Source organism: Mustelus asterias, unplaced genomic scaffold, assembly GCF_964213995.1.
Source record: "Mustelus asterias unplaced genomic scaffold, sMusAst1.hap1.1 HAP1_SCAFFOLD_259, whole genome shotgun sequence".
Lineage (NCBI taxonomy): Eukaryota > Metazoa > Chordata > Chondrichthyes > Carcharhiniformes > Triakidae > Mustelus > Mustelus asterias.
This window is the reverse complement of record NW_027590225.1, coordinates 283,279-304,200: the sequence shown is the minus strand read 5'-3', so window position 1 is coordinate 304,200 and position 20,922 is coordinate 283,279. Positions and strand designations below refer to the sequence as shown.

Below are 20,922 nucleotides of genomic sequence, written 5' to 3'. Positions count from 1 at the left end.
TACCGCCCGTCCCGGTGGCTGGGCAGCCCCCAGTCATTTCATAGAATCATAGAATCTCTACAGTACAGAAGGAGGCCATTCGGCCCATTGAGTCTGCACTGACCACAATCCCACCCAGGCCCTATTTCCATACCCCACATATTTACCCTGCTAATCCCCTGACACTAGGGTCAGTTTACCATGGCCAATCAACCTAACCCGCACATCTTTGGACTGTGGGAGGAAACCGGAGCACCCGGAGGAAACCCACACAGACACGGGGAGAACATGCAAACTCCACACAGACAGTATCCCGAGACTAGAATTGAACCCAGGTCCCTGGCAGTATGAGGCAGTAGCGCTAACCACTGTGCTGCCGTGCCACCCCAAAACACATTTAGGTGCTGTCACACCAAGGCCTGCTCGCTTCAATGGGTCTTTGGAGAATGAAGCTCTCGACAGGCAGGTTGCTAATCAATGCACCAAGCAAGACAAACTCAACAAGGAAGGCACCAGTCTTTCATGTTAGAAACTGGAACAAGAAGATGTGTCCTTGCCTTACCGATGGCCTTCGGCAAGTTGCTGACAGGTGCAAAACAGCTGTGAGTGACAAATAACTTGCCTCTTGGGCGGCACGGTAGCACAGTGGTTAGCACTGCTGCTTCACAGCTCCAGGGACCTGGGTTCAATTCCCGGCTTGGGTCACTGTCCGTGTGGAGTTTGCACATTCTCCTCGTGTCTGCGTGGGTTTCCTCCGGGTGCTCCGGTTTCCTCCCACAGTCCAAAGATGTGCGGGTTAGGTTGATTGGCCATGCTCAAAATTGCCCTTAGCGTCGTGAGATGCGTAGGTTAGAGGGATTAGTGGGTAAATATGTAGGGATATGGGGGTAGGGCCTGGGTGGGATTGTGGTCGGTGCAGACTCGATGGGCCGAATGGCCTCTTTCTGTACTGTAGGGTTTCTATGATTTCTATGAACTTACAAGGTTCAAAGTGGACATGGCTGTGCTGCAAGAAACAAGGTTCACTCAAAGCACATCCCTTAAAGACAAAAACTACATGTTCTTCCGACAAGGGAAGATCCAAGAGGCAACACATAAGCATGAAGTGGGTTTCACAGTAAAACTCATGCAATGCTTGAACTCCTGGCCCCCCCAAACAAGGCTCAGCGATTTCTTACTCAGCACTTGTCAACCAGCCCAGTTATCCTATGTGCAGCTTTGCTCAAGATTCACCTCAACCCCAGGTGTTAAGGAACAATGTTATGAAGCATTTGACACTGCCGTAAGCAGAACATCCAGCACTGAAGAACTGTACCTTCTCGGTGAAATCAACGCTAGGATGGGCACAGACTATGCAGCTTGGCCAACACACATCGGGCACCAACAAGGTGGACAGAAATTGGACAGAGGTTGCTGGAGCTTTGCTGTTACCATGGACTCTGTGTGATGAACATCTGCTTCCAAACCAAGCCATGCTACATGGTGTCTTGGAGACATCTAAAATCACACCATTGGTATCAACTAGATCTCATCATCACCAGATGTTCCGCCCTCAACAGTGTCCATCACAACATTGCCTGTGATACTGACCATTCCCTGGTGTGTAGCAAGGTCAGGGTTCAGCTAAGGGAACTATACCACCCCAAGGGGAAAGGTCATCTTTGGATCAACTTGCTGTATATACCATTGACCCAGCAACAAGATCCAAGAGCTCCTCAACATCCATAATTGGACTCTTGCAAAACCCAAGACCAAGGTGAGGTGTCAAAGTGGGATCTTCTGCACAACACCCAGTTACAGGGAAAGAGATCAGAGAATGCTGACTGGTTTGAAGCTTAATGGATTGAAATGCAGTCAGTTGCTTCAACAGAGAGGAGAGCCCTCATGAATTACAAGCAAGGCCCCGGCACGGGGAAGCTTTTCGTCATGCACTCATCAGGACACTTCGCAAGCATACCAATATAAGAGGAAGACAACAATTTATACTGCCTAAGCAGAAGGTGCTGATTGGTTAATAAATGGGCTCTGATTGGTAGAGGTGTTGCCATGGAGAATGCAGCAGGTGACTGGCAATTGCACTGAAATGCTCTTGGTGTGGCGGGAAGTCCCTGCATTTGTGAAAATAATGCCCAGCAGGGGGAGTAGAGTGCCACAACTGTGGGAAGTTAGGGCATTTTAAAACCTCCTGCCAATCTAATCCATGAAGGAAAAAATAATAAAGCTAGACCACATACAAGAAGCGCAAAAACCACATGGAAAGGAAATAACTTTCGCAGGGGATGTAAATGAAACGACGATTCATATTGTCTTCAAAACTTAAATAATTTCCCCATCACCAAGGTTAGGCTGATTGGCCTGTCTTTCCTTCCTCACTTTTTAAATAGTACTCATGTTGTCAGTTCCCATTCCCCCAGCTCCAAAATGTAGCCAGTGGGAATTGGAAAATGATGGTCAGAGACTTTGCTATTTCCTCCTTGTTTCTCTCAGGATCATGGGATACATTTCATCTAGACCTGGAGATTTCTGCTTATTCTTCAGTTCTCTGCCTGAAGGTAAATCTAATGCATGACCTTCATCAGGGGTAGGGCAGGAGACAGCTTTCAATTCAATCTGGGCGGCACGGTGGCACAGTAGTTAGCATTGCTGCCTCACAGCTCAAGGACCTGGGTTTGATTCCAGCCTTTGGTGACTGTCTGAGTGGAGTCTGCACATTCTCCCCGTGTCTGGGTGGGTTTCCTCTGGGTGCTCCAGTTTCCTCCCACAGTCCAAAGATGTGCAAGTTAGGTGGATTGGCCATGCTAAATTGCCCCTTAGTGTCCCAAGGTGTGTAGATTAAGGGGGACTAGTGGATAAATACATGAATCTACAGAGTTAGGGCCTGGGTAAGAAGTTCTTTTGGAGGGTCAGTGCAGACCCTCAGATGGGCTGAATGGGCTCCTTCTGCACTGCAGGAATTCTATAATTCTATGAATTCAACCCAATTCAGAACATATGAGATGGCATCAATTTAATTAACACCGGACATCCAGCTAACCAGCTCTCCAAGAAGCTGTGGACAGTCATGGTTGAGGCTTTAATTTCTATCTATCACATTGCTAAGCAGAAATCTCTCCCATTCTTATCACGTTATGTTTGGCCACGTTATGAATGCACCTTCCTTGGCCTTCAAGCCCTGGACTTATAACCAGAGTCATAGAAATCATCATAGAAACCCTACAATACAGAAAGAGGCCATTCGGCCCATCGAGCCTGCACCGACCACAATCCCACCCAGGCCCTACCCCCATATCCCTACATATTTTACCCGCTAATCCCTCTAATCTACGCATCCCAGGACACGAAGGGGCAATTTTAGCATGGCCAATCAACCTAACCCGCACATCTTTGGACTGTGGGAGGAAACCAGAGCACCCGGAGGAAACCCACGCAGACACGAGGAGAATGTGCAAACTCCACACAGACAGTCACCCAAGCCGGGAATCGAACCCAGGTCCCTGGAGCTGTGAAGCAGCAGTGCTAACCACTGTGCTACCGTGCCGCCCCAAATCCAGAGCTTCTGGATTTGGGACAGGGAGGCTACCATTGCACCATAAGACCTCCCCAAGTGATTTCACGACTCTCAAAGATCTAAACCCCTTAATGTCTCTTCTTTCACTATGTTCATCCCATCCAACATTTCACTCTTCCCCCTTAGCTTTTATGTCTGCTTTGCTCCTGTCTTTTGTGAAGACAGAATATACATTCGGAACCACACCCATGTCTTCTATCTCCACATACAAGTTACATTTTGATTTCTCCCAGGCCTACTCTTTCTTTAGTTGTCCTTTTGATCTTTAGGTATTTATACTGCATCTCTGCATTTTCCTTCATTTTACTCACAAATATTTGTTTCATGCTCTCTCTTTGATTTCCTCATTTTCTTTTTGATTTGTTACTGCACTTTTCAGACTTGTTTAGATTTTCCACAGTGACAGCGGCTTCCTAAATCACCTTACCCATTCCTGTCTTTACTTTGCTGTCCAGTGGTAAATATTTGGGAGTCCCACCCTTTTTTCTTTCAGGGAACATATTTATTCCCATCAGTTACACGGTTTCCCAGGACCTGATGGGATAAACCCCAGAATACTGAGAGAGGCAAGGGAAGAAATTGCTGGGGCCTTGAGAGAAATCTTTGTATCCTCACTGGCTACAGGGGAGGTCATGATGTGGCGATGCCGGCATTGGACTGGGGTAAGCACAGTAAGAAGTCTCACAACACCAGGTTAAAGTCCAACAGGTTTATTTGGTAGCAAAAGCCACTAGCTTTCGGAGCGCTGCCCCTTCATCAGGTAAGTGGGAGTTCTATACACAAACAGGGCATATAAAGACACAAACTCAATTTAGAATTGGAATGCGAGTCTTTACAGGTAATCAAGTCTTAAAGGTACAGACAATGTGAGTGGAGAGAGGGTTAAGCACAGGTTAAAGAGATGTGTATTGTCTCCAGACAGGACAGTTAGTGAGAGTTTGCAAGCACAGGGAAGTCGTGGGGGTTACAGATAGTGTGACATGAACCCAAGATCCCGGTTGAGGCCATCCTCATGTGTGCGGAACTTGGCTATCAGTGCTCAGCGACTCTGCGGTGTCGTGTGTCGTGAAGGCCGCCTTGGAGAACGCTTACCCGAAGATCAGAGGCCGAATGCCCGTGACCGCTGAAGTGTTCCCCAACAGGAAGAGAACAGTCTTGCCTGGTGATTGTTGAGCGGTGTTCATTCATCCGTTGTCGTAGCGTCTGCATGGTCTCCCCAATGTACCATGCCTCCGGACATCCTTTCCTGCAGCGTATCAGGTAGACAACGTTGGCCGAGTTGCAAGAGTATGTACCGTGTACCTGGTGGATGGTGTTCTCACATGAGATGATGGCATCCATGTCGATGATCCGGTACGTCTTGCAGAGGTTGCTGTGGCAGGGTTGTATGGTGTCATGGTCACTGTTCTCCTGAAGGCTGGGTAGTTTGCTGCGGACAATGGTCTGTTTGAGGTTGTGCGGTTGTTTGAAGGCAAGAAGTGGGGGTGTGGGGATGGCCTTGGCGAGATGTTCGTCTTCATCAATGACATGTTGAAGGCTCCGGAGAAGATGTCGTAGCTTCTCCGCTCTGGGGAATTACTGGACGACGAAGGGTACTCTGTCCACCGTGTCCCGTGTTTGTCTTCTGATGAGGTCGGTGCGGTTTTTCACTGTGGCGCGTCGGAACTATCGATCGATGAGTCGAGCGCCATATCCTGTTCTTATGCGGGCATCTTTCAGCGTCAGGAGGTGTCTGTTGCGATCCTCCTCATCCGAGCAGATCCTGTATATACGGAGGGCTTGTCCATAGGGGATGGCTTCTTTAACGTGTTTAGGGCAAAAGCTGGAGAAGTGGAGCATCATGAGGTTATCCATGGGCTTGCGGTACAGTGAGGTGCTGAGGTGACCGTCGTAAGACGTGCCGGATCATCGACACGGATGCCATCATCTCACGTGGGAGCACCATCCACCAGGTACACGGTACATTCTCTTGCAACTCGGCCAACGTTGTCTACCTGATACGCTGCAGGAAAGGATGTCCCGAGGCATGGTACATTGGGGAAACCATGCAGACGCTACGACAACGGATGAATGAACACCGCTCGACAATCACCAGGCAAGACTGTTCTCTTCCTGTTGGGGAACACTTCAGCGGTCACGGGCATTCGGCCTCTGATATACGGGTAAGCGTTCTCCAAGGCGGCCTTCACAACACATGACAGCGCAGAGTCGCTGAGCAGAGACTGATAGCCAAGTTCCGCACACATGAGGACGGCCTCAACCAGGATCTTGGGTTCATGTCACACTATCTGTAACCCCCACAACTTGCCTGGGCTTGCAAAATCTCACTAACTGTCCTGTCTGGAGACAATACACATCTCTTTAACCTGTGCTTAACGCTCTCTCCACTCACATTGTCTGTACCTTTAAGACTTGATTACCTGTAAAGACTCGCATTCCAATCATTATTTTGTAAATTGAGTTTGTGTCTTTATATGCCCTGTTTGTGTATAGAACTCCCACTCACCTGACGAAGGGGCAGCGCTCCGAAAGTGGCTTTTGCTACCAAATAAACCTGTTGGACTTTAACCTGGTGTGTTGTGAGACTTCTTACAGGGGAGGTCCCAGAGGATTGGAGAATAGCCAATGTTGAAAAGTGAATCGTGTGGAGGACGGAGAAGATCTGCAGAGAGATTTGGACAGGCTGAGTGAGTGGGCGAGGATATGGCAAATGGAGTATAACGTTGATAAATGCGAGGTTATACACTTTGGAGGAAATAATAACAAATGGGATTACTATCTCAATGGAAACAAATTAAAACATGCTACCGTGCAAAGGGACCTGGGGGTCCTTGTGCATGAGACGCAAAAGCCCAGTCTGCAGGTACAACAGGTGATCAAGAAGGCAAATGGGATAGAACATAGAACATAGAACATAGAACATTACAGCGCAGAACAGGCCCTTCGGCCCACGATGTTGCACCGACCAGTTAAAAAAAAAACTGTGACCCTCCAACCTAAACCAATTTCTTTTCGTCCATGAACCTATCTACGGATCTCTTAAACGCCCCCAAACTAGGCGCATTTACAACTGATGCTGGCAGGGCATTCCAATCCCTCACCACCCTCTGGGTAAAGAACCTACCCCTGACATCGGTTCTATAACTACCCCCCCTCAATTTAAAGCCATGCCCCCTCGTGCTGGATTTCTCCATCAGAGGAAAAAGGCTATCACTATCCACCCTATCTAAACCTCTAATCATCTTATATGTTTCAATAAGATCCCCTCTTAGCCGCCGCCTTTCCAGCTAAAACAATCCCAAATCCCTCAGCCTCTCCTCATAGGATCTCCCCTCCATACCAGGCAACATCCTGGTAAACCTCCTCTGCACCCTCTCCAAAGCCTCCACATCCTTCCTGTAATGTGGGGACCAGAACTGCACACAGTACTCCAAGTGCGGCCGCACCAGAGTTGTGTACAGTTGCAACATAACGCTACGACTCCTAAATTCAATCCCCCTACCAATAAACGCCAAGACACCATATGCCTTCTTAACAACCTTATCTACTTGATTCCCAACTTTCAGGGATCTATGCACACATACACCTAGATCCCTCTGCTCCTCCACACTATTCAAAGTCCTCCCGTTAGCCCTATACTCAACACATCTGTTATTCCTACCAAAGTGAATTACCTCACACTTCTCCGCATTAAACTCCATCCGCCACCTCTCGGCCCAACTTTGCAACCTGTCTAAGTCTTCCTGCAAACTACGACACCCTTCCTCACTGTCTACCACACCACCGACTTTGGTGTCATCAGCAAATTTGCTAATCCACCCAACTATACCCTCATCCAGATCATTAACAAATATTACAAACAGCAGTGGCCCCAAAACAGATCCCTGAGGTACACCACTTGTAACCGCACTCCATGATGAATATTTACTATCAACCACCACCCTCTGTTTCCTATCCGCTAGCCAATTCCTGATCCAATTTCCTAGATGTTGGCCTATATCGCGAGGGGGATAGAATATAAAAGCAGGGATGTCTTGATGCACCTGTACAGGGCATTGGTGAGGCCGCAGCTGGAATACTGTGTGCAGTATTGGTCCCCTTATATGAGGAAGGATATATTGGCATTGGAGGGAGTGCAGAGAAGGTTCACCAGGTTGATACCGGAGATGAGGGGTTTGGATTATGAGGAGAGGCTGAGGAGATTGGGTTTGTACTCGTTGGAGTTTAGAAGGATGAGGGGGGATCTTATGGAGACTTATAAGATAATGCGGGGGCTGGATAGGGTGGAGGCGGAGAGATTCTTTCCACTTAGTAAGGAAGTTAAAACTAGAGGACACAGCCTCAAAATAAAGGGGGGTCGGTTTAAGACAGAGTTGAGGAGGAACTTCTTCTCCCAGAGGGTGGTGAATCTCTGGAATTCTCTGCCCACTGAGGTGGTGGAGGCTACCTCGCTGAATATGTTTAAAGCGCGGATGGATGGATTCCTGATCGGTAAGGGAATTAAGGGTTATGGGGATCAGGCGGGTAAGTGGTACTGATCCACGTCAGATCAGCCATGATCTTATTGAATGGCGGGGAAGGCTCGAGGGGCTAGATGGCCTACTCCTGCTCCTATTTCTTATGTTCTTATGTTCTTATGATCCTTTGTTTAAGAAGGGTAGCAAGAATAATCCAGGTAATTACAGGCCAGTGAACCTTACATCAGTGGTAGGGAAATTATTGGAGAGGATTCTTCGAGACAGCCTTTATTCCCACTTGGAAATAAGTGAATGTATTAGTGAGAGGCAACATGGTTTTGTGAAGCGGAGGTCGTGTCTCACGAACATGATCGAGTTTTTCGAGGAAGTGATGAAGATGATTGATGAGGGTAGGGCAGTGGATGTTGTCTACATGGACTTCAGTAAGGCCTTTGACAAGGTCCCTCATGGCAGACTGGTGCAGAAGGTGAAGTCGCATGGGATCAGAGGTGAACTGAATACAAAACTGGCTCGGTCAAAGAAGACAGGGGGTAGCAGTGGAAGGGTGCGTTTCTGAATGGACGTCTGTGACAAGTGGTGTTCCTCAGGGATCAGTGCTGGGACCTTTGCTGTTTGTAACATATACATATAAATGATTTGGAAGAAAATGTAACTGGATTGATTGATAAGTTTGCGGACGACACAAAGGTTGTGGATTTGCCGATAGCAATGAGGACCATCAGAGGATACAGCAGGATATAGATCAATTGGAGACTTGGGCGGAGAGATGGCAGATGGAGTTTAATCCGGGTAAATGTGAGGTAATGCATTTTGGAAGGTCTAATACAGATAGGAAATATACAGTAAATGGCAGAACCCTTCAGAGTATTGATAGGCAAAGGGATCTGGGTGTACAGGTACACAGGTCACTGAAAGTGACAATGCAGATGGAGAAGGTAGTCAAGAAGGCATATGGCATGCTTGCCTTCATCGGCTGGGGTATTGAGTTTGAAAATTGGCAAGTCATGTTGCAGCTTTATAGAACCTTAGTTGGGCCGCACTTGGGATATAGTGTTCAATTCTGGTCGCCACACTGCCAGAAGGATGTAGCGGCTTTGGCGAGGGTACAGAAAAGATTTACCAGGATGTTGCCTGATATGGAGGGCATTAGCTATGAGGAGAGGTTGGAGAAACTTGGTTTGTTCTCACTGGAACGATGGAGGTTGAGGGGCGACCTGATAGAAGTCTACAAGATTATGAGAGGCATGGACAGAGTGGATAGTCAGAAGCTTTTTCCCAGGGTGGAAGAGTCAATTACTAGGGGCATAGGTTTAAGGTGTAAGGGGCAAGGTTTAAAGGAGATGTACGAGGCAGATTTTTTACACAGAGAGTAATGGGTGCCTGGAACTCGTTGCCGGGGGAGGTAGTGGAAGCTGATATGGTAGTGACTTTTAAGGGGTACTTGACAAGTACATGAATAGAATGGGAATAGAGGGATATGGTCCCCGGAAGGGGAGGGGGTTTTAGTTAAGTCAGGCAGCATGGTCGGTGCAGGTTTGGAGGGCCGAAGGGCCTGTTCCTGTGCTGTAATTTTCTTTGTTCTTTGTTCAAACATGTTCCTTGTCAACATGAAACAGGACAGGAAACATGTACAGAAAAGCCACACAAACCTGTTTCTGAATCGATGTTTTTTGACTCCCAGTGTTGTCTGGAGCTCACTGTGTAGACAGACAGATCATCTTTAGAAAAGTCCAATTGGGCAGACTTGTTTTTCTGAAATATAAACATTTTGAAATGAGGAACATGGTTTCAATTTAATCTGCTCCCAAGTTCAATAATTAGAAACAGGCACTGTGGTGAGGAATCCCTTATTTTCTTTCTGTTGGAATTAAAATTTTATCCATTTTCTTCCAATTTTAAACAGAATAGCTTGGCTGTTCTTGCATATTCCTATCATAAATTCTGCAGATTCCACATCCATCACCACAATCTGTGTTGGAATCTGTCTAAACTGGAGATCAAGACCTGACATTGGGGTCTTTCCATCTCCATTGATTTGATTTGATTTATTGTCACATGTATTAGTATACAGTGAAAAGAATTATTTCTTGCACGCTATATACAGCACACCGTACACAGAGAAGAAAGGAGAGAGTGCAGAATGTAATGTTAGTCATAGCTAGGTGTTAAGAGATTGTAATAGAACATTGTTAGAAAGTTTAAAAGAGATAAAATAAAGTTTTAGAAGCATAGAACAAGAGTAAAAAATAGAATTGGAAGGTATGCTGGGCAAAGCTTGCAAGAAGTCGCTACGTTTTGGCGCTATCTTGTGAACCTACCAACATGAACATGGAGCGATGGGTGTGTGCGTGTGTGGGGTGGGGGGGAGGGGGGGGGGGGAGTGGGGGAGCGAGCATCTTACAGCGACAGCCTCTGCTTCCTAGACCTCAGTGGGATCCAGTGTAAGTTTCAATGCTAGTTTTCTAATGAGATGCAGGGATGTAATTGCTTGAAGAGTGTAAGTAGCTGCAGCAGGGACCAGGGAAGGAAACATTATTTGAATACTTTTTAAAGTGGTGCACGAGCTGGCACGCAGGTCCACTGGAACCTCAAACAGCCACACCAGGAGATTGGGCACTGCCAAAGTCTGCACATCTTCGATCCATTTTTCAGAGTCCTGGGCAGAGGGCACTGCAGATACAGCCACAAAGTACTGGACTCAAATCTTGGAGGCTCATCCTTGTATCCAACAAACTTAAGATCATCAGTCAGGTGAAATGATTATTAGATCACAATAGATTTCCTGGTCTGATTGATGAACCTCCATCCAGAGTACTCACAGCACCAGGGACCCCGGTTCAATTCCGGCCTCAGGTCACTGTCTGTGTGGAGTTTGCACATCCTCCTCATGTCTGCAAGGGTTTTCTCCGAATGCTCCAATTTCCTCCCACAGTCCAAAGATGTGTGGGTTAGGTTGATTGACCATGCTAAATTGACTCTAGTGTCAGGGGGATTAGCAAGGTAAATGTGAGGGGTAACAGGAATAGGGCCTGGGTGGGATTTGGTCAGTGAAGACTCGATGGGCCGAATGGCCTCCTTCTGTACTGTAGGGATTCTATGGATACTCAGACTGTCACACTCTTCCTGATGTTCACACTCGTGTTGGTTGTTAATTAGTTCATTTTCGTTGAATGGAAAATATTAATTGCCTAATAGTTCACACACCTATAAAAAGGAACAGACAAACTCTGGTTGCAGGATGAGAAAGTGCATATTTGTAAGGTGTAAATAAATGTTTCCACAAATGTGTAAAGATTGGTTCCAAGGCTATCCTTCCCCAATTAACTTCATGAAATAGAACACGGTAGCAAAGAATGTTTGTCTCAGGCTGGAGGTTGGAAATTAGGGAAAACAATTCAAACAGAAAACTACAATCCGAGCAGCCACTTGGAAAATGGCAGAAAGCAAATGTAAATTGAGTATTGCTGAAAAAAGACACATGTTGTCAAAGCTTTTCATCTCGCACTCATCAGAATAATCCAGAGCAACACCAAATATAAAGGGAGCAATAATTTATTTACAAGTTTGTTTAAATTCAAACGAGGCAGGTTGACTCTAATTGGTCACGGCATTGCCCTGGGGAGTGAACCAGAGAATGGCTTTGCCCATTTTGTTTCGCTGAAAAAGGAGCAATGTGTGTACATGTTCTTTCTCTCTGAAAAGGACATTGCCCTGTGTGTTAATATATGTAGTTTCATGTGGGGGGAGGGCCTGGGTGGGATTGTGGTCGGTGCAGACTCGATGGGCCGAATGGCCTCCTTCTGCACTGTAGGATTTCTATGTTATGTTTCTATGTTTCTAGCACACGTAAGTGAGCCACAATGCAAGCATGACTCATGTGTGTCTTTTTCAGCAATACTTAAGCTTTGAACAACCAAACATCTCCAAGTGTAAATTGTTGGGGTATGATTACTCTTCATTCTCAGAGTCTGAACCATATGATCAGTGGAAGATGGAAGTGGGTATGTGAACATATGTTGCATCCCTACCAAGGGGATAACAATGTATGACCTTCGTGTTATGACTTCCTCGAAGAAATAAAATCAGAAGTGATGTATTTAGTGAGCTGTATATCAGTTGGTTGGTGGTGATGAAAGTTTGGACTTTCCAGTAGAGTTATTTGGTGTAATGAAAAGAAAAATTATCTGTTAAATGACCCTGGTAATTATAGACCGGTTAGTCTTACTTCGGTGGTTGGTAAATTGATGGAAAAGGTCCTTAGGGATGGGATTTATGACCATTTAGAAAGATGCGGATTAATCCGGGATAGTCAGCACAGATTCGTGAAGGGCAAGTCGTGCCTCACAGATTTGATAGAATTTTTTGAGGAGGTAACCAAGTGTGTTGATGAAGGTAGGGCAGTTGATGTCATATACAAAGAACAAAAAACAGTACAGCACAGGAAACAGGCCCTTCGGCCCTCCAAGCCTCTGCCGCTCCTTGGTCCAACTAGACCAATCGTTTGTATCCCTCCATTCCCAGGCTGCTCATGTGACTATCCAGGTAAGTCTTAAACGATGTCAGCGTGCCTGCCTCCACCACCCTACTTGGCAGCGCATTCCAGGCCCCCACCACCCTCTGTGTAAAAAACATCCCTCTAATATCTGAGTTATACTTCGCCCCTCTCACCTTGAGCCCGTGACCCCTCGTGATCGTCACCTCCGACCTGGGAAAAAGCTTCCCACTGTTCACCCTATCTATCCCCTTCATAATCTTGTACACCTCTATTAGATCTCCCCTCATTCTCCGTCTTTCCAGGGAGAACAACCCCAGTTTACCCAATCTCTCCTCATAGCTAAGACCCTCCATACCAGGCAACATTCTGGTAAACCTTCTCTGCACTCTCTCTAACGCCTCCACGTCCTTCTGGTAGTGCGGCGACCAGAACTGGACGCAGTACTCCAAATGTGGCCTAACCAGCGTTCTATACAGCTGCATCATCAGACTCCAGCTTTTATACTCTATACCCCGTCCTATAAAGGCAAGCATACCATATGCCTTCTTCACCACCTTCTCCACCTGTGTTGCCACCTTCAAGGATTTGTGGACTTGCACACCTAGGTCCCTCTGTGTTTCTATACTCCTGATGACTCTGCCATTTATTGTATACATGGATTTTAGTAAGGCGTTTGATAAGGTCCCCCATGGTCGGCTTATGATGAAAGTAAGGAGGTGTGGGATAGAGGGAAAGTTGGCTGATTGGATAGGTAACTGGCTATCTGATCGAAGACAGAGGGTGGTGATGGATGGAAAATTTTCGGACTGGAGGCAGGTCGCTAGCGGAGTGCCACAGGGATCAGTGCTTGGTCCTCTGCTCTTTGTGATTTTTATTAATGATTTAGAGGAGGGGACTGAAGGGTGGATCAGTAAATTTGCTGATGACACCAAGATTGGTGGAGTAGTGGATGAGGTGGAGGGCTGTTGTAGGCTGCAAAGAGACATAGATAGGATGCAAAGCTGGGCTGAACAATGGCAAATGGAGTTTAACCCTGATAAATGTGAGGTGATTCATTTTGGTAGGACTAATTTAAATGTGGATTACAGGGTCAAAGGTAGGGTTCTGAAGACTGTGGAGGAACAGAGAGATCTTGGGGTCCATATCCACAGATCTCTAAAGGTTGCCAGTCAAGTGGATAGAGCTGTGAAGAAGGCCTATAGTGTGTTAGCTTTTATTAACAGGGGGTTGGAGTTTAAGAGCCGTGGGGTTATGCTGCAACTGTACAGGACCTTGGTGAGACCACATTTGGAATATTGTGTGCAGTTCTGGTCACCTCACTATAAGAAGGATGTGGAAGTGCTGGAAAGAGTGCAGAGGAGATTTACCAGGATGCTGCCTGGTTTGGAGGGTAGGTCTTATGAGGAAAGGTTGAGGGAGCTAGGGCTGTTCTCTCTGAAGCGGAGGAGGCTGAGGGGAGACTTAATAGAGGTTTTTAAAATGATGAAGGGGATAGATAGAGTGAACGTTCAAAGACTATTTCCTCGGGTGGATGGAGCTATTACAAGGGGGCATAACTATAGGGTTCATGGTGGGAGATATAGGAAGGATATCAGAGGTAGGTTCTTTACGCAGAGAGTGGTTGGGGTGTGGAATGGACTGCCTGCAGTGATAGTGGAGTCAGACACTTTAGGAACATTTAAGCGGTTATTGGATAGGCACATGGAGCACACCAGGATGATAGGGAGTGGGATAGCTTGATCTTGGTTTCAGATAAAGCTCGGCACAACATCGTGGGCCGAAGGGCCTGTTCTGTGCTGTACTGTTCTATGTTCTAAATGCCATTGAGGAATGATCAGAATTTAATAGCTTCCAGAAAAAATTGCTTATTCCTTGGATAAATTATTGTTCCCTTTACATTTGGTGTTGTTCGAGATTGTTCTGATGAGTGTGAGATGAAAAGCTTTGACAACATGTGTCTTTTTTCAGCAATACTCAATTTACATTTGTTTTCTGCCATTTTCCACAGTGGCTGCTCGGATTGTAGTTTTCTGTTGGAATTGTTCTCCTTAATTTCCAACCTTCCATGGACTGTAACACATTGTATAAAAGATTGACAACATTCAATATGGGATCTCTGACTCTGTACTGGCATTTGAAGTTCTGGATTGTGCTGAGGTGTTTCATATGATGGGTGACTGGTTCTAGCTCATTCTCTGTTCTTGGAGCAGGAGACTAGCTATCTGCTGCCTTGAAAAAAAGCCCGGGGAAACAGGCTCATGTAATAAATGAGACATTCCGTGGTAACAAAAGAATTGAGGGCTTAATGATTGCCAGATTTCAAAAAAGAAGATAATTATGAACATTATACTGGTCACAAGGTGTTTTAGTCCTTTGATGAGTGTTAGTCACAGACCTGTTTAATTGTCCAGTGCTAGTTAGTGCTTGCACTTCAACAGTATATAAATCAAGTTGGTTGAAATGCTAACTTGATTCTATGAGGAAAACAAGAGCTTCAATTTTTTTTTTGCAAGGTCAGTGCCATATTGTCTTATACTAGGAAACAGTCTAATATGGGTGTGATGGTTTAATTAAGCTAAAGATAGATAGACTGCAAAGATCAAACATCAGCAAAGGGAATGTGAAGACAAGTGATTTGGAATGATAATGAACAGACAGCCAAAAGAAATTGAGTGGGAACTTACATAATGCAAATAAAGTAAGTAGTTTAAAGTTAGCTGTTGTATTTCAGAAGGAGCATATATAATTGGAAGATTGTAAATAGATGTGCATATAAACATACAAATTAGGAGCAGGTGCAGGAGTGTGCGGTAATGTCACTGGAATTTGTTTTCGAGTATGAGGACTGTTACCATCAAAAGTGGGTTTAGCTCTGAGTTTATTAAGCCAAAATCTTTTAGGAGATGTTTGAAAAGTGTTGTTAGCTGTAAAAAAGTCTTCTATGTTTAAGGGTTATTTTCTTTTTTTCTTTATTTTAATAACTGTTCCACTTGAACATATAAAATCACCAAGATTGGTCTAAGAGTTACTTATCTTGACTTCAGGAAAACTTATAATAAACAAATGGCAAAATTGTTCTGGCAGCTGATTCAAGTCTTTCTTTTGGATATGGACAGCCTGAACACTTATCATCTGCTGTGCCATAACAATTCCCTAAGTAGTGAGGATTTAAAGGGACATAAAACTATTATTCACTTTAGGTTTATTGGTGGTAACACATTAAGGTTACTAAAGAGAGTTCTTTATTCCATGAAAAATAGCAATTAGTACTGATGTATTCTCCATTGAGATATCTATGCTGTTGAATGAAATAGTTTTTTTAAAAAAGCACAAATGAAGCTTGGTGTAGAGCATGATAAGGTAATATTTTTTGGTAAAATCAGTTGACCTGCAGTTTATCCAGTTGTTGTGAAATTATTTTATGGGAATATGTAAATGAGCAAGTAACCAGGATGTAACCAGCAACTCGTAACGTGCGTTTGGGCCTTGCAGCTCTGCTGTCCTTACAAGCAATGAGTGCCGAATCTCTCAAGTAGATCTGTCTACTGAGCCATCCTGTCATGTATCTTCAAATAAATCAAACCTAGGTAAAGTTTATCAGTCCCGGTGTGAGATTGCTGAGTTTGTGTAAAACCAACATAACAACATAACACTAATCAGACACTATTCCTAAAGAAAGCCTGATGTTTTTCATCAGTTTAAGGTATGTATTAATGTCATTATGTTTTAAAATCAGAGAGATGACAAATGGTCTTAAAATTACATCCACAATTTGCTCACCCCTACTTGTTAAATCCTGTTAAAACATGCAGATGTGATTATGAAGAGTGAACGGGGCTGTAGAAGAAATTAGAGATGTGTGAAAACTGCAAAAAGTATTGAAGGACACTGCCACATCTTATTAAAAGCCTTCAATTGGCTTTAACAAGCTACCATGGATCTAAATGTATGGGGCAAAGTAGAAATATTTTCAATCTACATTTAGCCTTTCAATAATCATACAAAGTCAAAGAACAAAGAACAAAGAAAATTACAGCACAGGAACAGGCCCTTCAGCCCTCCAAACCTCACTGACCATGCTGCCTGGCTGAACTAAAACCCCCCCCACCCTTCCAGGGGCCATATCCCTCTATTCCCATCCTAGTCAGGACAGACAAGACAGTGTAAGTAGCTTGAATAGAATACACAATGAAATGAAGGTCTCAGAAGAGTCTGGGGACAGAACTAGATGTGGAGATGCCGGCGTTGGACTGGGGTAAACACAGTAAGAGTTTTAACAACACCAGGTTAAAGTCCAACAGGTTTAAGACAGAACTAGACAGAACTAGAAGCAGAAATCCTTGCGACTGTGAATTTTTGGCAGTTGCCAATAAAACTGAGGAAGAACTAAGAGGCAGATATGGATGAGGGTATAGTTGGGTGGATTAGCAAATTTGCTGATGACACCAAAGTCGGTGGTGTGGTAGACAGTGAGGAAGGGTGTCGTAGTTTGCAGGAAGACTTAGACAGGTTGCAAAGTTGGGCCGAGAGGTGGCGGATGGAGTTTAATGCGGAGAAGTGTGAGGTAATTCACTTTGGTAGGAATAACAGATGTGTTGAGTATAGGGCTAACGGGAGGACTTTGAATAGTGTGGAGGAGCAGAGGGATCTAGGTGTATGTGTGCATAGATCCCTGAAAGTTGGGAATCAAGTAGATAAGGTTGTTAAGAAGGCATATGGTGTCTTGGCGTTTATTGGTAGGGGGATTGAATTTAGGAGTCGTAGCGTTATGTTGCAACTGTACACAACTCTGGTGCGGCCGCACTTGGAGTACTGTGTGCAGTTCTGGTCCCCACATTACAGGAAGGATGTGGAGGCTTTGGAGAGGGTGCAGAGGAGGTTTACCAGGATGTTGCCTGGTATGGAGGGGAGATCCTATGAGGAGAGGCTGAGGGATTTGGGATTGTTTTCGCTGGAAAGGCGGCGGCTAAGAGGGGATCTTATTGAAACATATAAGATGATTAGAGGTTTAGATAGGGTGGATAGTGATAGCCTTTTTCCTCTGATGGAGAAATCCAGCACGAGGGGGCATGGCTTTAAATTGAGGGGGGGTAGTTATAGAACCGATGTCAGGGGTAGGTTCTTTACCCAGAGGGTGGTGAGGGATTGGAATGCCCTGCCAGCATCAGTAGTAAATGCGCCTAGTTTGGGGGCGTTTAAGAGATCCGTAGATAGGTTCATGGACGAAAAGAAATTGGTTTAGGTTGGAGGGTCACAGTTTTTTTTTTTTAACTGGTCGGTGCAACATCGTGGGCCGAAGGGCCTGTTCTGCGCTGTAATGTTCTATGTTCTATGATATATCACATGGGTGGGTTTACATGAAGGATCATTGCATGTACAATTTATAAGCTCAAGTGAGACTAGTTGCTAGGGGCCTTGCAAAGTGACTGAGTGATACAGATATCAGGGTGTACATTTCCACAGTAATCTTAAAACCGTTTTAGCTGTTTTGACTCCATATTCATGGGTGTATAGATCAATTGACATAAAAGTCATGTTTCTGGAGTGTGGCACTTTTCAGAGACAAGTATTTCTTAAACTACCCAAAGAGGCAAGAGAGACAAATTAACAATAGAAACGAAAGTGCATCTATGGTCCGAATGTCGATTCCAGAGTGGGGTTTATCTATTTGTTGAGATCTGTTTTATTGAAAATAGATTTTGATCAACTTTAAACAGATCTTACAATTTCTATTAGAACATAAAACGACTTTGATCATGCTTGTTTACAATGTGGTTCTCAGTAAGATGGAACCATATTTTGTCAAATGTTTGAGGTACTATCCTGTACAATGGCTGTACTAAAGTTAGTATACTATTGAATGCGACGCACATAATTCTTCATTGTGGGATAACATAGACTCTACGAAAATGATGCGCAAGATGATGTTACGGACTGACCTTGTTGTCTTGAAACAAATTCCAGACAAAAAGGAATTCTCAAAAATTAAATGGGTGAATGTAATCATCGACTGTCAGATTGTTAGAGGTAAAGACAGACATGAACAGAGCAATTACTGGAGGTTCCAGAGGAAGCGGTTATTGCAATGCAAAGCTTTCACAGAATATGAAAGTGCTCAAATTTATTTGAGTTGGAATTTTATTTGCAAAGATAAATTCTATTTTTGTTTAAAGAGAGAGAAGAGAATCTGGCAATTGAAAACTAATCGGATATAAGCGTATTCACTTGTCTCAATACAAAAAGGGTGATCACAGGGAAAGGAGGGTGAGTTTGTGAAGTGTTTATGAAAGTGTGTAAAAGATGGACTCCCAGTCTATCTTTCATCAAGCAGCTTTCTGGAGAATAACAAAGGTAATGACTCACTGCTCCATGTGTTCAAACTCACGAGGCAACAAGGGTCACATCTGTTATTTGGAGAATTGGTAAAAGCATCCCGTTGAATATTTTTAGGCAGGCTCACTGAAATAAATGGCAGCCAGCTGTTTAACTCAGCAGTGACTCCAGTTCCCGGGAGCAGTGACTCCAGTCCCCGGGAGCAGTGACTCCTTTCCCGGGAGCAGTGACTCCAGTCCCCGGGAGCAGTGACTCCAGTCCCCGGGAGCAGTGACTCCAGTCCCCGGGAGCAGTGACTCCAGTCCCCGGGAGCAGTGACTCCAGTCCCCGGGAGCAGTGACTCCTTTCCCGGGAGCAGTGACTCCGTTCCCGGGAGCAGTGACTCCAGTCCCCGGGAGCAGTGACTCCAGTCCCCGGGAGCAGTGACTCCAGTCCCCGGGAGCAGTGACTCCAGTCCCCGGGAGCAGTGACTCCTTTCCCGGGAGCAGTGACTCCAGTCCCCGGGAGCAGTGACTCCTTTCCCGGGAGCAGTGACTCCAGTCCCCGGGAGCAGTGACTCCAGTCCCCGGGAGCAGTGACTCCTTTCCCGGGAGCAGTGACTCCAGTCCCCGGGACCAGTGACTCCAGTCCCCGGGAGCAGTGACTCCAGTCCCCGGGAGCAGTGACTCCTTTCCCGGGAGCAGTGACTCCTTTCCCGGGAGCAGTGACTCCAGTCCCCGGGAGCAGTGACTCCAGTCCCCGGGAGCAGTGACTCCTTTCCCGGGAGCAGTGACTCCAGTCCCCGGGAGCAGTGACTCCTTTCCCGGGAGCAGTGACTCCAGTCCCCGGGAGCAGTGACTCCTTTCCCGGGAGCAGTGACTCCAGTCCCCGGGAGCAGTGACTCCAGTCCCCGGGAGCAGTGACTCCTTTCCCGGGAGCAGTGACTCCAGTCCCCGGGAGCAGTGACTCCAGTCCCCGGGAGCAGTGACTCCAGTCCCCGGGAGCAGTGACTCCAGTCCCCGGGAGCACTGACTCCTTTCCCGGGAGCAGTGACTCCAGTCCCCGGGAGCAGTGACTCCAGTCCCCGGGAGCAGTGACTCCAGTCCCCGGGAGCAGTGACTCCTTTCCCGGGAGCAGTGACTCCAGTCCCCGGGAGCAGTGACTCCTTTCCGGGAGCAGTGACTCCTTTCCCGGGAGCAGTGACTCCAGTCCCCGGGAGCAGTGACTCCAGTCCCCGGGAGCAGTGACCCCTTTCCCGGGAGCAGTGACTCCAGTCCCCGGGAGCAGTGACTCCAGTCCCCGGGAGCAGTGACTCCAGTCCCCGGGAGCAGTGACTCCAGTCCCCGGGAGCAGTGACTCCTTTCCCGGGAGCAGTGACTCCAGTCCCCGGGAGCAGTGACTCCAGTCCCCGGGAGCAGTGACTCCAGTCCCCGGGAGCAGTGACTCCAGTCCCCGGGAGCAGTGACTCCTTTCCCGGGAGCAGTGACTCCTTTCCCGGGAGCAGTGACTCCAGTCCCCGGGAGCAGTGACTCCAGTTCCCGGGAGCAGTGACTCCTTTCCCGGGAGCAGTGACTCCAGTCCCCGGGAGCAGTGACTCCTTTCCCGGGAGCAGTGACTCCATTCCCGGGAGCAGTGACTCCTTTCCGGGAGCAGTGACTCCTTTCCCGGGAGCAGTGACTCCTTTCCGGGAGCAGTGACTCCTTTCCCGGGAGCAGTGACTCCAGTCCCCGGGAGCAGTGACTCCTTTCCCGGGAGCAGTGACTCCAGTCCCCGGGAGCAGTGACTCCAGTCCCCGGGAGCAGTGACTCCAGTCCCTGGGAGCAGTGACTCCAGTCCCCGGGAGCAGTGACTCCTTTCCCGGGAGCAGTGACTCCTTTCCCGGGAGCAGTGACTCCAGTCCCCGGGAGCAATGACTCCAGTTCCCGGGAGCAGTGACTCCTTTCCCGGGAGCAGTGACTCCAGTCCCCGGGAGCAGTGACTCCAGTCCCCGGGAGCAGTGACTCCTTTCCCGGGAGCAGTGACTCCACTCCCGGGAGCAGTGACTCCTTTCCGGGAGCAGTGACTCCTTTCCCGGGAGCAGTGACTCCTTT

The 20,922-nt window shown here is 46.6% G+C and overlaps 1 protein-coding gene across 5 annotated transcripts in view; it reads right to left on the bottom strand.

Moving 5' to 3' along the window:
• Positions 1-20,922, bottom strand: part of LOC144485980 (nuclear GTPase SLIP-GC-like) — a 228,496-nt gene that overhangs the window by 45,893 nt on the left and 161,681 nt on the right. For all 5 annotated transcript variants that reach the window (XM_078204074.1, XM_078204076.1, XM_078204077.1 and 2 more), the window contains one exon: positions 9,675-9,777. In XM_078204074.1, coding sequence (XP_078060200.1) covers positions 9,675-9,777 — 103 coding nt within the window. The remainder of the gene's footprint in view (positions 1-9,674; positions 9,778-20,922) is intronic.